This window comes from Haliaeetus albicilla, chromosome 14 (genome assembly GCF_947461875.1).
Source record: "Haliaeetus albicilla chromosome 14, bHalAlb1.1, whole genome shotgun sequence".
NCBI lineage: Eukaryota > Metazoa > Chordata > Aves > Accipitriformes > Accipitridae > Haliaeetus > Haliaeetus albicilla.
In genome coordinates this window covers 17,108,740-17,124,263 of record NC_091496.1, presented here as the reverse complement: position 1 = coordinate 17,124,263, position 15,524 = coordinate 17,108,740, and the positions used below count along the sequence as shown (strand labels likewise).

Here is a 15,524-nt window from a genome sequence, read left to right as displayed (position 1 = left end):
TAAGGCAGCAGGGTGATCCAGGCAGGAGAGACCTTGAAAACAACAGGCAGGAGGGACCTTTCCAGATGCCCCTCCGAGGTGCCTGTATGCTACGCACACAGCGTGGGGAACACGCAAGAGGAGTTAACAGGTCTGCGTGCAGTTGCACGGGTTGATCACACTGGGATCACAGACACAGGGCGACAGGTCACACAGCCAAAGTGCTGCCACGGATGGGTGCAGGATCTTCAGGAAGGATGGGCTGGGCAGGTGGGGGAGTCATCGTGGCTGTGAGGGAGCAGCAGGACAGCACGCAGCTCTGGCTGGGGGTGGACAATAAGCCAGCTGAAAGCATGTGGGTTAGGATCAGCCAGGCGACCTACATGGGTGACACTGCTGTAGGTGTCTGCTACGGGCTGTGTGATCAGGAAGAACGACAACTGGAAGAAGCCTCGTGGTTGTAGGCCCTGGTCCTCATGGAGGACTTAAACCGCTGATACGTGCTGGAGGGACAACACTAAAAGGCACAAGCAGTCCAGGAGGTCTCTGGAGTGCTGATAACTTCCTGACACAGATATGGAAGAGCTGATGAGGGGGGACTGGAGCATCTGTCACACAAGGAGAAGCTGAGAGAGCTGGGGCTGTTGAGCCTTGAGAAGAGAAGGCTCAGGGGGATCTTATCAGTACAGGTTGTGGAGTCTCCATCCTTGGAGATACTCAAAACCTGACACCACCACCCCAAGCAACCTGCTCTAGTTGCCCCTGCTTTGAGCAGTGGAGCTGGACTAGATGATCTCCAGACGTCCTTGCCAACATCTGCAATTCTGTGAATTTTAAAAGAATTTTGAAAACACAGAAATGGCTATGTCCTTTTTCATGTCCTCACAGTCGAACCTACCTCTACCAGTACAGTATCAAACAACAAACATACCTGAGCATTGAGAGATGAAGTAATAATAAACAACACACTAGTATAACGCAAAACATTTGTGAAGATTTTAATTGGGATATTTACTGGAAAACTCAGATGAGGACAATGTGGAGCATTAACTCCTCAGTAATTAATTCCACATTTTGCAAAGACAAAAGCTTCAGGAAAGATAAGGAAAACATTAGGAAAACCATATAAAAGTCATGACCAGGACCCGTAACACAACTAACCTAACACAAATCACAGGAGTTGACATGAAGCATATATAGTCTTTACAGTTAACCTGTGCAAGGATAGACACTCTGAAGACAGACTTTTAAATTGAATTGATTTTGGCACCAGTGAAAAAGGATGGCTTTTTTCCCCTCTCAAGCAGATCTACTGTAATGTCAAACAAATACATAAGATTTTAACACTCTAGGTTTTTTCCATAGGGCTTCCTGAACTGTGTGTTTAACTTTGCCAGACTAGCAGGTAGACACTGAAGAGTGTCTTCTCCCCCTTTTACTTCCACACTTGGAAAAGACTACCTTTTACTTTTCTTACCAGAAGAAATGAAAGGAATTCTTAGAATATACTAAGACAACAACAAAGGATGTACATGTAATCCAAGCCTTCAGATCTGCTGAACTATCTATTCATGGTACAGCTTTCCTACCACCCAAATTGGATGCAAATCTCAAAACTCCACACTCATCTGGAAAGCCCTGCACCTGTACAGCTGTACTTTAAGGACAGTTACCTTCTATTACCATATTGAAGACAGGAATTTATTTTTGTTGACTTGCTGTAGCAGAGTTTTATTATAAGCTTAGGGTGTCCTCAGTATGCACCCAATCGTTATAAATGTAGATAATTTGGACACGGGTATTCAGCTCTTCCTAATACCACTCCATTTTGACACATGGCAAGATCCAATTATTATTGGGTCTATATTAAGTTGGCTACATAATAAGGCAATGCATACAAATGTGTGTTTTTCTGAAGCCCAACGTTGCATTCTCTTCTCCAGGAGACAAACCAAACAGCTTCTGCCCTCAGCAGTTAACAAAAACTTAGTCAGTTCTGTGAAATAAATTAACAATCAAGACTGGTTTTACACCTCTAGATTTGTAATTCTGAATTATGTAAACATCTGAAGCCACTACTTAATACAGCTTAAGAATCCAAAGCATTTCTTATAAAACTATATAAAATGAAAAATAAATATCTGTTGCTTGGAGTTCATTCAAAATACTGAACTTCAGTATCATTCATTCCTCTTTCAGAGTTCAAAGCACAAACATACATTTACTGTAAAATAACATATGTACTTTACCTAGGGACAGGTATCTTCAAGGAAAAAAAAAAAAGTATTTCACGCATACAAGATAGATTTATGATTTCAGACATGATTTTAATGTTAAAATTCTTGTATGCATAACTATTACAGAGCAACTTTAAGACATCCCTTGATACCTATTAACATAAATATCACCATCTAGTCCAGTAAAATTGTACCAAACTGGCTTTAGTTTTAAACCTGTTCACTGCTAACAGTCAAGAGCTGGGACTCGATGGTCAACTGACCTTCAGAACATACAGATCAACAAAAAATACATTTATTATTGGTTTTATTATTCTCAGGCAGCAAATTCTCCAAAGTCCTTCAATAAACAAACCCATGTGTTACGTTGCTGGTTCTATCTTGTCAATCTCTTCCTTCTTTGGACCCTCCTGTCGGTTTTTGCCCTGTTGCATGGTGTACACTGATGGGCCCATCCTTAAGATCTTCCCACTGCCCAAGCACTCGTCACCCTTGTAGAACACGGCAAACTAGGAGATAAAACACAGGAAGAGTCTTTTCAGCAGCAGCAAACGGCACGGTGAGAAACTGCAGCCTTTGCTCAAGACATGCTGGACAATGAATGTATTCATTTATATTTGTTCTGACCAATTCTCAAAAAAAACAACAAAACAAAACAAAAAAAGGAAAAAACCCTCTTAGGATCTGTTGGCTCACATGAGTGTAAATATAAGCATGTAAGGGGAAATTCCACTGTGAACTTCATCTTCTCAGCTCAGATCACTTCTCTTAAGTGCATCTCTCTGTTACAAACAGCTCTGACAATTTGTCTTCTCATGCGTCCCATGGGCCCCCAAGTTTTGGGGAGGGAGAGGGAGGGTAGAACATATGCTGGGAGTGGGCATACAGAAAAAGTTCAAGAACCACTGGTTTTCGATGTGATGGAGTACCTTTGCATTAGCCGTGTTAAAAGGCATCCTTACACAGTCCCCTTTTCTCAGTACTGTTCCAGGACAATGAAATTCACTGGACACAGATCCTCACTAAAGAAATTTGAACATTAAAACCATATTAAGCAGCCAATTACCAAACTAATGCCTTGTTAAATCTACTTCTTGAAGACAACAACAGATTCCATTTCTGCATATACAACTGATTACCAGAGATATTTTCATGTATTTCTAAAACTTGTAAGCCAGTTTCTCAGGCTATATGGATAGCAACAGACCATTTAGAACTAGAAACAATCTCCTTCAAAATAGTTGATGAATAGTCAAAATGGAGCTAACTGCTCTCACATGCAAATAAATTGATTATTTTGCTCCAGCTAATAAGAACACTACCTTGTTTTATTAGCCAGATAAGCCAAAACACACAAAAAAGGAAAGAAAACCACTTCTAATAACTTACCTGCCCAGGTGCGATAGCTCTTGCTGGCTTCACTAGCGTCACCCACACACTCCCATCTTGGTTTAGAGTCAGCACACAAGGGACTAAAGCAGAAAATGACCAAACACCTGCTAGTTAATCCTTAAGTTCACATTAAAAAAGAAAAACCTTCATAATTAGGTTAAACACATATAAGTCAAGATACTACTACACAGAATTGTTTTATAAAGACACTACAGAAACAGAAAGGCAAGCCAAAACATTTCAACTATTTCTGCAAAACTACACTGAACACACTACCACAGTTTCACAAACTAAGTAAAACAAAAAAAACAAAACAAGGTTTGATTACCCAATGCCATCTGGTGCCGAAACCTGAAATGACATTCCATCATTTTATCTCTAATGAGCTCTACAGGAGGCTCCTCTGCTATCCAGTGCACTCGGTTTGTCCGCAATAGATCTCTGTACAGAGCAGGGTGATCTGTTGATGGTGCCTTAAAACACAAGGTTTATTTAATGCTAATGTTTTTGCCAGAGAGTGTATAACTTGTGAAGTAAAGCATGAAATATAGAAGAAGCATCAAGCCATATCAAAATGAAGGCAAAATGAGTAAGAAAGCAAGCATTCATTAGCACTTAATCAGCTTCCAGGTGAAAGCCTTTAATGAAAAAAATAGGCTAAAGCAAGCCTGAATTATTTGTCAGTGTTCTAAATCTCAATCACGTTCCTTCTTGTATTCTTTTTTTCTCCAATCATATTTCTGCCTTCTTCAGGGTGAGTTCAGATGTCTACTGCCCTCCTTATCCTACTACAAGGTGCTACCTCCCTCTTCACCAATGTCTCAACTCAACACCTCCCCAACAAAGGCGTTGCACACACACAACCTTACCGTAGAGCATTAAAAAAATAATTCTTAGTTGTCCTCCCTGTTTCCTCTCAACTGTCTTTTGATTATGATTTTCCCCCCCCAGGCACATCAACAAGTAGCAGAACACCGCATTATACTCACATCAGTATCAAATAAGAATAACAACTGCATGAACAGCCAGAAACATTAACAATGCTAGCAAGCTGCAGAGCTCCCAGTCATCTCACATGACTAGTCATTAAGACACCAATGATTTCACAGTATTACATATATTCTGCCTCAGTTTTCAAAATGATAAAACTGTATTACTGGCTACTACTCCTTTTACTAGAAAAAGAAAGTAGCAACACACAGTAAAACAAAATAACACACATTTTATATACTGTGCCATAATAACTACAATAAAAACCTCATGTTTTAAAGTAGAAAATGAGCTCAGTAGATTGGCTGATTCTTTTCAGTATTTGCCCTTTGTTTGAAAAAGTTCTATGCCAAAATCTAAAACAATTTTTTACTCAAGAAAAGCCAGTTTGGACAAGATGTTTCAAATCTGCTGATGCTGCACTAGTTGGTTCTTGTTTCCCTCAAGAGGAAAGCCAAAAATTCTGCCTAGGTTAGAAACACATTCCGTACAGCGGGAGTCACAAAATGCCTGCATTAGTCATTTGCAATACCAGTGTTAATTAACTCACCACAAAGACATCTCCGGTGCTGACATCTTTGTCTACAACGAACCAAGCATCCTTCAGGCCTGCTAGTCTAGCCCTCTGGCCTATTGTGTAGAGGAACCAACCTAAAGAAACATGAAAATGTAATGCTGCTAGCAACCTTTAATCTTTTACTTTCAGAAAAATACATTAAAATCACTTCCCTAAAACTCTACCACTAAGCAAAGAATAATGAACCAACTAAACAAAGAATAACATATCAACTAAACAAATAATAACAAATCAAGTTGCCTCAGAGAAGCCTGCCAATTACAAACTAAACTAACATCTACTTGAAAGTTTTCACCTGTACCTGAAGCACATGTTTCAAACTAATCCATTTCAATTGTGGTATTCTTACAGTTTATAAAAAGACAAACATTTCTTTATTTTAGCTTCGATTCGTGGTTTTGCTACCACTCAGTCTTACCAGCTTCCCTTACTTTTATGTAGTAGTAGAACATCCTACTTCCATACATTATTTGTGAGAGGAACTAAGTTCTGGCAGCTAGAACTGAAGAAAGAGCAAAGGAAGGACACACAGAAGGAAAGGAAAAGGTAAGCTGCCCATGTTTGGCAATGTCCTACTGTGTATCACTGAGGTGCATGGTGTATTTTTTCTGCAAAGTTTAGATACTAAAGAATCTGGAACCAAAGCACAATAATTGTGAAAAAATTACATAAACAATCGTCTCAGTATTAAATTAACAATCACTTAGTATCAATAATAATTATCATTTACTTTCTTGCAACATGGAACAAATAAGCAAGAATCAGTTGTAGTTCAAGGCTCTACTATTGTATAAAGCAAGTTTTCCATGATTATTAGAGTTAGCAAACTGGGAAAAACCTGTAGATGAGTTTGGAATTCCACAAAATTTGTCCCTCCAAATATAAGCAGTATTGTTCCATTTATCTAAAAGCAGTTAAGGTGGATTAGCCAATTACCTTTGTGTGTTCCCATCACCTTCTTATCTTCAACGGAGACAAAGTTACCTGGTTGAGGTTCTAAATACTACCAAATAGGAAGAGATTGTTTAAGTCAGAAGATGGCCCAAAAAACCTCCCAGCATATTTCAGGTTCTGTCACTACATTCTCATGAAGTTGGAAAATAGCTTTTCAACAGGCAAACTCTGCCCAAGCAGTTTACTGCCTCTTCCCTGATGCTGCTTTAGAGAGAAAAGTAGGAAGGGCAGTCCCTATTACCAGTAATTCTGGGCTTCACTCCCCCATCCTCACTTACGCCAGGGGACAGCAGGATTCAGCCAGTTGCCTCTCTCACATCCCAAGCACTTGTCAGAGCCTGGCAGGTATAGGAGTGTGAGTTCACACATTCCTTTTGCTACAGAACATGACTGCTTGCTGGTAGAGGGACAAGCTACTTCCTACAGGCGGTTGGCATTAGCTTCTGGGTAGGCTTGGGACTGCAAGGGGAAATGGGACAATTGCAACTTAGTGTGGGCCACAAGCTGTCAAGAGATTTTTCCATAGACAGTGTTACAAATTACTACTGAAAATCAGAACAGAACATAAAGATTGTCATAGATTTAATGTTACTCACCTCAAGAAGGAAATTTTCAAAGTTTCTTTCACCAATGAAACAGACTCCCATACTCTGAAAAGAAAACATGGTACTGAATCCATAAAAGCAGAGAAACACATTTGAAATAATCACAGAATGGTTTGGGTTGGAAGGGACCTTAAAGATCATCTAGTTCCAACCGCCCTGCCACGGGCAGGGACACCTTCCACTGGACCAGGTTGCTCAAAAGCCCCATCCAACCTGGCCTTGAACACTTCCAGGGATGGGGCATCCACAGCCTCTCTGGGCAATCTGTGCCAGTGCCTCACCACCCTCACAGTAAAGAGCTTCTTCCTTACATCTAATCTAACTCTACCCTCTTTCAGTTTAAAGCCATTACCCCTTGTCCTGTCACTACAGGCCCTTGTAAAAAGTCCCTCTCCAGCTTTCTTGTAGGCCCCCTTTAGGCACTGGAAGGCTGCTATAAGCTCTCCCCGGAGCCTTCTCTTCTCCAGACTGAACAACCCCAACTCTCTCAGCCTGTCTTCACAGGAGAGGTGCTCCAGCCATCTGATCAGCTTTGTGGCCCTCCTCTGGACTCGCTCCAACAGGTCCATGTCCTTCTTACGTTGGGAGTTCCAGAGCTGAATGCAGTACTCAATGTCTATTAATAATCTATTAATGATGTCTATTAATAATCTGTCCAGGATGGATTTTTCTTCCCTATGTATCCCAAACTATGCTAGACGTCTCATAAAATAAGCAAAATCACAACACCTGCTCCAACATATGTAAACTAATTCTATACAGCATCAGCGAAAGCCATAAGTACAGAAGAGAAATAATAGAAAATAGAACACATGTTCAATAAACACATTAATCTTGGTGACTACATTGTACGTATATTAAAAACAGAAGTCTCTTTCAGATTAAAGTACAAAACTAACACAAATTATATACTAATGGTATGTCTCTTGAAAACAAACCCTCCATAAACAAATAGGATTTCCTTTTCCTTTCAGTTACTGCCTACATTCTTCAAACAATCATTTAAACAACCATTTATGGTGGATGAATATAAACATTAAAAGTGATCAAGATAGCATCAGCAATACAATTGCTGCCTGCATCTTTTTTTTTTAGGATCAACCCATGAAGTGTTATTTCTCAGCCAGGAAAACAGAACTTTTTATTTTAAAAAGTAACTGTGGAAAAACAGTATGATCCAATTTCTATAAAGACATATTGAAAAACAATTATAGTGAGGAAGCCTTTATAACCTACGGAAAATAAAGACCAAAGGCTTCTCACCTGCTGTAGTAAAGAATGCTTTCCTTAAGGCTCACAGTATCCTACCACATTGACCTTCGCCTTAGTTCTTCTGAGATACAATGGTAGACAAATTATCTGCAAGCTAAAATACACAACTAACCACAAGCTCATAAAGTATTTTTAAGCAAGTAGACAGCTATAAAACTGCTTCCCAAGCTATTCTATTACAGTGCTCAGAAACAGCTGAGCTGTCAGAGATTAAAGTTCAAAAAGTTCAGGAAAGTCCATTTTAGAGAGAAATACAAATCCAAAGAGTTTAAGTGTTACCATGCCTCTTTTTTCTTTAGCACATGATGAAGGCCATGTTCTGCTGCTATCTTCTTTACAAAGTTTTTTGTTAAATCCCCTAATGGGAAAATGGTTTTCCTCAAAGCGTCCTGCGAGATCTGACTGAGAAAGAAGGTCTGGTCCTTAAAGAGGTCAGCCCCTTGAAGGAGTTTCACAGCTGCAAAGTGCAGAAGACATAAAGCATTTCAGCATAACCCCCTCTAATAGTTCAACTTCCTTTAGTATTTTGTATGAAAACAAACATTTAGTTTTATTCTTTCCAAACACATGTTAAAACCAGCATTTTTCAGGTTTTTCCAAATCTAATTGAAAATGTTTGGGTATCTTCTCACCACTAAAAAGATCTAAAAGGATTCTGATTTTCTACAACACAGAATCTTACAAAGTCTTACATTGCCTCATCTATTACAATACTGCAAGTCACCGGCAAGAACATCAACAACATGAAATATAAAAACAGCTTCACATTTCACGTGAAAGAGAGAATGAACAGTCAAATATCTTAGAGTATACTTTTCTTAAAAAAAAAAACATTCGGTTTTACCATGAAATGACACTACTATAAATCAATGATTTGAACAATCAGTAGAGTTATTCCCAATACTCAGGAGAGAAGAGTTTGAATTTATTCTTTAAAATAGATTAAGTCTCCTGATTGCCCAGATGAAATAAAAATGGTATAGTTTTTCAGTCATGTTCTGTCCACTCTCTTTAAGAGCTAATAGCTCTGATGTGGTACAAACTCTGCTGATCTGTTTCTTGACCCAAAGGAACACTAACTACAGGCCAGTAGTTCAGTCAAAACTAATAATACAAAATCCCAATAACGGGGCAGGAAGCCTGCTTAAAACATCACAAAATACTACAACTTTCTGGAAATTATATTAAAATAAAGTAACAAATAAACCCCTTTGAGTCCAGAACAAACAAATGAAAACCAGGAAGCTGTAACACAAAAACATCACCTTGGCAGCTTTGCATAGTGGTAGTTTGCAAGTCCCCTTTCCCTTCGGGTATACTGCATTTCTCATTATACGTCAGAGCTTCATCCGAGTTACTTTACTGCATTACAGCCCACTGCAGAGCTATTTGGGAAATTTCTACATTGCCATCCAAGCTGTGATGGTGCCATGCAGAGACATACCCAAAACAGCATTAATCAAGCTGGCTCTGGTACTGATAACAAGAGAACCACTGCAGTGCAGAGATCAACCACTGGCACACTATTTAAGTGAAGAGCAAAACCAGCACTACTGCTACTCATACCTTTGCTGACCTGAGAATTGTAGCCTTAAAAACTTTTCAATGGCAGTGTACACACAACCTTGATCTGCCTGGGAAAACCAGGCTTCTATAGGAGAACAGAGAAATAAGGCAGAATAGTTGAACTACTGAATGAAAACCTGATTTTTTTTCCAGTAAAATAAAATACAGTCCAACTACTGTAGTAAAGTAAGTTACTAATTTTAACATTTCAAAGCCTTAATTCTAAAATTACACTTAAGCATATCCCCATGATGAGGTCCATCAATACTATAAACTAAATAGCCAAAGAATACATTCCCTAAAATAGAAGAAACATATAAACAAATTTTTACGTAAATCATGGAAATACTAGATGAAGATTTCTTGAAATACTTCTGCAGGGTATAGAAGATAGCCCTGTCTCTTTAATCCACATTATGGCTCCTCCAGAATATTGATTACTCCTGAAATGCTTATTCTTACCGCTGGACCTGGATTAGAACTTTTAAAATAGAAAATGTAATACCTGACTAGTCAGGGTAATTTTCAGTAATGTAAATCCCCTGTTTTGCCCAATCAGTCTTCTACAAAGGCTGGAGTTTAAATGGTAGTCATTGCATGTAAGGTAACAAACTTCTCTGATTCTGAAACACCAAATATAATTTAAATTTCTCTTTCACATCCAGGGTGAAATATGCAATGAAGAAACCACTTACTATTTCTAACTTCAAAACGGTTTCTGAAAAGCCTTTGTGGTCTTTTGATATGCTTCTGTTGAAACACTTCCTCATCCTCTAGTGAGGTCCTAGCATAATGCCCAGTAGCAATTGCATCTGCTCCTATCAAGAAAAAAAACCCAAAACACAAAGGCACATACATGAAATTCACAGTTTAAAACAGCAATATAAACATCTAGGAAAAAAACAGGAAGCAACGAAGGAAGAAAACCTATGGAAGTCTTATACTGATGATAATCATACTCCTGCTACATAAATAATGTATACTTTTCATTGGCATGCTAGAACTTGTGCTTTTGTCCTTTAAGGACCACATACAAATGCAAAACCTAATACTCAGGTCAATATACGTCCCTGAATTAAATGTGCTCCTACATAGCAGCAACCTAATCTAGTGGAAGATAACCCTGCCCATAGCAGGGGGGTTAGAAGTAGATGACCTTTAAAGGTCCCTTCCAAACCAAACCATTCTATGATTCTATACGTAAAAGCAAACTTAAAAATAAATACTTTGCAAATACTGAAATACTGCCACAGAGATATGTGCATTAGGCATGCATACGAATTCATGTTTTTCCCCACCTTTTCAAGAGTTTGTATCCTTTAAGCACTTCCACAGCACACATGCTGCACTGACACACTTGAAAATGCCTTACCAAGGTTATCCATAGCATAATGAAGAAAGTAGTTGAATTTGATGTGTTTGTTACACACAATATCAGGATTAGGAGTCCTTCCCAATTCATACTCTTTTAAGAGGTCACTGTAAAATAAAGATTCAAATGTATATATAGACAATATTAACACTACATAATACTATCCAAGACTGGTCGATCTGTTTAAACATGAGAACTTGAGACTCAGTCATACTAGGCATTTTATGTAAGAAATAAAATACCCAATAGATTTTAACCTGTAAAAACAAAGCTTGGAAGATTTTCTCCAAAGTGCACTGAGGACATGGTCAAATGATCACTCACAACCTTGTAACCTTATTTTATTAAATTAATGTTCCCTCAGGGGAGACATGACTACCCACTGAGCACTCCCTACTCATCTCTTATGAAATACTTACTTTCAGAACTAAAGAACACATTTTTCAAAGTGACAGTGCAGTGGAGCACACACCAGGAGTTAACTGTGTCTCAGCTGAAAGGACAGTAACTTAATCTACAATAACACCACCACAAGCAGTCATGGGGCTTAATTTTATAGAGATGTTTTCCTGTCTTTTTCTTTCTCCTTCAAGAAATCCAAGCAGTTTCTCAAAGTCATGCTGTACTTTTACACTGTTGCATAACTAAAGCACTTAGCATTATTTGCTTTAAAACACTGAAATAATAACTAATGAAATTAAACTAGCATACAGTGACGCACCGAGATATCAAAAGGCCTGATCCCTGCCTTATTTTGCTTATCCTCAGTAGTCACTCAAGTCAAGAGGAACTGAGGACATGGACTGGAAAAGGATCCTGAACTGTACTTAAAAGAACACCAGCAACCCCACTACCAGGTTTTACTCTTCACCATCTGAAACAGAATCAATTGCTTCTTCCTTACCATGTTATACTTTACCTTCATAAAGAGAAAATAAAGCAACACATCTTTTATTTTGTCCAACTACTTTTTAACAGTTCTGAATTTAACAATTTATACTAATAATTAAATCACCTGGGTCCACCCAGAGCTGCTTCCCTCTCACTGGCTCAGCACTGTACTCTGATGATAACACACTACTCCTTTGTAAATACTGCAAAAGCACACTGAAAGTTTTATAAAAAAGTCAGTGTAAAGCCAGGCTCACGTCAGTTCGCTAAAGCACAGAACTGCAGAAAAGGCAATGAAGGATGCCTACTGAATCTCTCTGATGTAAAAATGCAAAACGGACTTTGCACAGACTATGGGTAAGATAAGACCTGGGAAAGTCCTCTTGATAAAAGGTGGGTTTTGATGAATGACCCTTTAAAGAGAGACTCCAGAGGAGGAGTAAATTCAAGCTCAGTGATGACAGTAAAGAAAAAAAGATTCTGAAACAAGCAAATATACTTGCAACAGATTGTCTGGGAACACTGTACTAATAAACGAGGAGAAGCAGAAGAAAAGCTGATCTTCTACACTCTTTGATTCACTGTCATCTACAGACTCCTTCCACCTCCAAGAGTTTTGATAACATTTATTCATTCTCTCACACCGAGAGGAAAAAATGGAGTGAACTTTCCCAGAACAGGGCTGTTTTCCCCACTGACTGTACAAAAGTCTTCTGCTCAACCTGATGTCATTTCACCATGATGTAGAAGTACCACAACTAGGTTATTCCTCAGTTTCTTCTAAGACAAGGTAACAACAGCACTACTTAGAGGGAGAAGATGAAGATCAGGGAATGACTTTTACGTACTTATGCTGAGTAAGTAACAGAGAAATTATGTTGTTATACCAATACTTCCCCTCTCCTCCTGCCTCCCAAGAAAAGCTCTCAGCTTTTCTATGCAGAATTTTCTTCCCTTTAAGTGGAACAAAGTCACAGAAAATCTGGACACTCTCTTTAGAGAACAGTTTCAAATTTGTTAGAAGTTTAAAGAAGCAAGGCTAGTTCATGATCACTTTGTGGTAAACTGGATTCAGTACATATTAATTTAATGTAAAACGCACTGCATAAATTACACAAACTGACAGTAATAGCACCCCACTAAGTACTTTTTCTCACGCTGCAATAAGATTGGGACAGTATGTGGGAAGCAGAAGAAATGAGCTGCAACAAAGCAACTGCTAGACACTTATAATCTAGGGAGAAAGCACCTATTAATTTCAAAAATAACAAACCTATTAAAACCAACACATACATTCTGATCTTAACTATCAATGAGAGAAAAAAAAATTCCTCCCATATTTAAGAGCCTTCAGCACTTTCTCTTTGTACTGACAATACCGCAATAAATCACCTTTGCCCATTATCTGTCCGTCCTCGCTTTTCACAGCAACATAGTACTATACTAATATACTGAAAGGCCATCTATTTTAAACGTGTTTCTACCTGAATACTTCATTCCAATATTCTTTCACGTAGGAAACCTGGTGAAAAGGAATATCGAGCTTCTGACAAACCCGGTAAGCATCTTCGCAATCTCTGTCAATGGAGCAAGCTCCTTGTTCATCCAGAGGGTCCCAGTTCTTCATAAAGACACCCGTCACCTGGTAGCCTACAAATGAAGGTAAGAACGACTTATGAAGTCAAACTCCTACAGCCTCGACCCAAAACCTGTGTTTCAAGACTTGTGTATGTAACCACTTCTTTCAGAAGATGTGAGCAGTCCTGTGCTAAGCAAGTATCCTGTGAAGTTCTATAGTACAGTTCTTGTATGACCTTTTTTTTTGCTTTAGCCAACATAAACCCAACCTCCTCCAGCAACCCAACACGACGGTATTTCATAACCCCGAGTTCCGCCCACCCCGTCCCCGCCTGCCGCCCGCCGAGGTGCCCGGCTCTCCGCGGGGCCTGCCCGGGCCCTGCCCGAGGTGGGGCCGCTCCACCGGCCGCAGGAGGCGGCGGAGCGCGGGGAGGAGCCGGCCGGGCCGCGCCGGGCCGGGCGAGAGGGCCGAGAGGGCAGGCGTGAGGGGAGGGCAGGCGTGAGGGTGAGGGGGAGGGGAGGGGAGGGGAGGACAGCCCCCGGCCCCGCCGCCCTCACCCCCCACCTCGGCGGCGCAGCAGCAGGGCGGCCACGGCGCTGTCCACCCCGCCGGAGACGGCGCAGGCCACCCGGCGCCCCGCCGCCAGCATGGCCCCCGCCCCGCCGCTTCCGCCCGCCCGCCCCTCTTCTCCGGCGGCCGCGGCCCGGCGCCCAACGGCGCTCGGGGGAAACGCGGCTGCCCTCGGGGGTTCCGGCGCCGAACCGGAGCCGGAGCCGGAGCCGGAGCCGGAGCCGGGCGGGCGACAGCCCTCTTCGGTTAAGGCGGCAGCTCCCCAGGGGGCGGGAGCGCCTGCGTTTGCCGCCTGCTCGCTGTTAAAGGCACGTACCAGCGAGCGCTGCCGGGGTTTTCCACCCTCCGCTGCCTGACTCGGTGCCGCGCAGCCGGCCTGCGCCCCTCCCCGCAGGGAAGCCGGGAGTACCCTGTTGATGCGTTGTTAAACCAGCCGGAAAGGCGGAGAAAACCAGAAGAGCTTTCTGGCCCACAAGCCTCCCCCTGTCAGGCCAACCAGAACCCTCAAACACGTACCCTAAGCGAGAGCCCTCCGGCTGCCCATGAGCGACAGGACTCGGCCCCTCGAATCGCACAAAGGAAGCCCCAGAAGAAAACGTTACAGTCTCCACTTAATCGCTTCGAGTTCATTATCACTTAATGAACCAAAGGTTACTCCACCTGGCTCCAGCTGCTACCACAGAGCAGTGCAGCCTCCCCGAGCGCTGTGCCCCAGGCAGCATCCTGCACGAACCCCGCTCCAAGCACCTCTGGATATTTGAGCAACTGACTTGCACCTTGAAGGCTGGAATTCGGCTCTTAGTTGAAGACACATGGAGCTGTCAACTGGCATTTGAACTTCAATGAATAGTTAGGCTAGTCAATACAGGTGGTGAATCCCAGAAGCTGGCCAGGTGCCTGCTTTAGGACCACACAGTTGGGTGTTTCAACTGACAGATGACTCCCACATGTTTGTAAGTTGTCATGGTTATGCTCAAAACCAGGATTTAGATCTGCTGCCTGCAAAGACATACATTCACAAAATGTAGTTCTCAAGGGGCACAGAATGCTTGGCTCACCTGCAAGTCCTTGAACTATAGGGCATAAACCTATTTACCTCTTTTTTTAAAAGAAATCACAAATACATCACTCATAAGAAAAAAAGCTCATAATTTTTTTTAAATCTTCCTCTGTTTCAACTTAGAAATATGCAACCAAACTCATTTCTCCCCCTGTTCAAAGTCTAGTTGAGGACCTGCTGTTAACTGGACAGCACTGGCTCAAAGTTTTAATAAATGCTTTGGCTGAAGAAGCCCTTGTGCTTTTCACAGAAGGAAAGCAGGAACAATCAAAGAAAGTATAAAAATTCCACATTTTTATGGTTCATATTTGGCAGGAGCAGGTAGCATGATTGTTTCCTCTCCTCTGACTCAGAAGAGTCTTCACATGTATTCCACTAGCATTCAACAGTACCATGTTTATTTCCAAACTTGCTACATTTTTATATGAAAAACCACCCTGAAGCCCACTAGCTTTACCTACATCTTAACATTTGTTAGTA

The 15,524-nt window shown here is 41.0% G+C and overlaps 1 protein-coding gene across 2 annotated transcripts; it reads right to left on the bottom strand.

Moving 5' to 3' along the window:
• Nucleotides 1–953: 953 nt before the first annotated feature.
• On the bottom strand, nt 954–14,090 carry TRMU (tRNA mitochondrial 2-thiouridylase). 2 transcript variants are annotated; one of them, XM_069801885.1, is made up of 11 exons: nt 13,979–14,090; nt 13,320–13,485; nt 10,945–11,051; nt 10,268–10,390; nt 8,291–8,463; nt 6,726–6,779; nt 6,112–6,178; nt 5,149–5,249; nt 3,937–4,081; nt 3,606–3,688; nt 954–2,725 (listed from the first exon to the last, which is right to left on the bottom strand). In XM_069801885.1, exons 1-11 carry the CDS (start codon nt 14,061–14,063, stop codon nt 2,579–2,581), a joined length of 1,251 nt encoding a protein of 416 aa, XP_069657986.1. In that variant the 5' UTR covers nt 14,064–14,090; the 3' UTR covers nt 954–2,578. The 2 variants fall into 2 exon arrangements, with proteins under 2 accessions (XP_069657986.1, XP_069657987.1); XM_069801886.1 differs by having other exon boundaries at nt 13,972–14,078.
• Nucleotides 14,091–15,524: the final 1,434 nt, after the last annotated feature.

Excerpts from the sequence above, each read along its gene's own strand:
- TRMU (XM_069801885.1), bottom strand. The coding sequence starts at position 14,063 with ATGCTGGCGGCGGGGCGCCGGGTGGCCTGCGCCGTCTCCGGCGGGGTG. Across the intron at positions 11,052-13,319 it reads TATTGGAATGAAGTATTCAG|TGACCTCTTAAAAGAGTATG; the intron begins GTAGAAACACGT and ends TTTATTTTACAG. Across the intron at positions 2,726-3,605 it reads GAGCTATCGCACCTGGGCAG|TTTGCCGTGTTCTACAAGGG; the intron begins GTAAGTTATTAG and ends TTTATCTCCTAG.